Here is a 1,137-nt window from a genome sequence, read left to right as displayed (position 1 = left end):
GGCCACATTGGAGAACTGGGGGGATTCTTGCTCCACACCAACTGCTGTCGCCCTCACCGTTCCAGTTTTTAAATCCTGAGTAAAGCGCAAAAAAAACCCAAAAAACAAAACCACATTAAAAAATTTTAAAAAGAAACAAAAAAGTAACAAATAAAGCCATGCCAATTCTCATCCTTTGTTATTTTTTCTGCGCAAGTTAGGTTTTTTTTTTATAAAGAAAGGGTGTAACGCAACTTAACAGTCCGCCTAGAAGCATTTGCGGTGGATGACGGAGGGGCCAGACTCGTCGTACTCCTGCTTGCTGATCCACATCTGCTGGAAGGTGGACAGGGAGGCCAGGATGGAGCCACCGGTCCACACGGAGTATTTGCGCTCAGGGCGAGCAATGATCTTGATCTTCATCATGCTGGGGGCCAGCGCTGTGATCTCCTTCTGCATCCTGTTGGTGATGCCTGGGTACATGGTGGTACCGCCGGACAGCACTGTGCTGGCGTAGAGGTCCTTGCGGATGTCAACATCACACTTCATGATGGAGTTGAAGGTAGTTTCATGGATGCCACAAGACTCCATGCCGCTTTACCCGGCTGCTTCCTTTGGAGATGGACGCTGCGCGGTCACGCCAGGTTTGAACCGGAAGCGGGAATAGACATGATGCGTGGTCTGAAATACTGAACCATGAGTCTAGCACTTAATGATCTGCTTATTTGCTGCCGTCAACTAGAACATGATAAAGCTACAGAACGAAGGAAAGAAGTTGAGAAATTTAAGCGTCTGATTCGGGATCCTGAAACAGTTCAACATTTAGATCGACATTCAGATGCCAAGCAAGGAAAATATTTGAACTGGGATGCTGTTTTCAGATTTCTCCAGAAATATATTCAGAAAGAAACAGAATGTCTGAAAGCAGCAAAACCAAATGTGTCGGCTTCAACACAATACTCCAGGCAGAAAAAGATGCAAGAAATCAGTAGCTTGGTGAAATACTTTATCAAATGTGCAAATAAAAGAGCACCCAGGCTAAAATGTCAAGAACTCTTGAATTATGTCATGGATACAGTGAAAGATTCATCTAATGGTGCCATTTATGGAGCTGATTGTAGCAACATACTGCTCAAAGACATTCTGTCAGTGAGAAAA

The 1,137-nt window shown here is 44.5% G+C and overlaps 2 protein-coding genes across 2 annotated transcripts in view; one reads left to right on the top strand and one right to left on the bottom strand.

The window, feature by feature from the left end:
- Positions 1–246: 246 nt before the first annotated feature.
- LOC102857795 (actin, cytoplasmic 1-like) lies at positions 247–570 on the bottom strand. The gene has a single exon (XM_006902010.1). The coding sequence runs from the start codon at positions 568–570 to the stop codon at positions 247–249; it is 324 nt and encodes a 107-aa protein (XP_006902072.1).
- A 105-nt stretch (positions 571–675) lies between these two features.
- LOC102864707 (serine-protein kinase ATM-like) overlaps positions 676–1,137 on the top strand; it is a 1,759-nt gene continuing 1,297 nt past the window's right edge. The window contains exon 1 of the mRNA XM_006902018.1: positions 676–1,132. Within this exon, the coding sequence (XP_006902080.1) occupies positions 676–1,132 (457 nt within the window). The remainder of the gene's footprint in view (positions 1,133–1,137) is intronic.

The sequence above is a fragment of the Elephantulus edwardii genome, unplaced genomic scaffold (assembly GCF_000299155.1).
Source record: "Elephantulus edwardii isolate Elephantulus edwardi_28Jun2011 unplaced genomic scaffold, EleEdw1.0 scaffold00357, whole genome shotgun sequence".
Lineage (NCBI taxonomy): Eukaryota > Metazoa > Chordata > Mammalia > Macroscelidea > Macroscelididae > Elephantulus > Elephantulus edwardii.
This window is presented reverse-complemented; position numbering and strand designations above follow the sequence as displayed.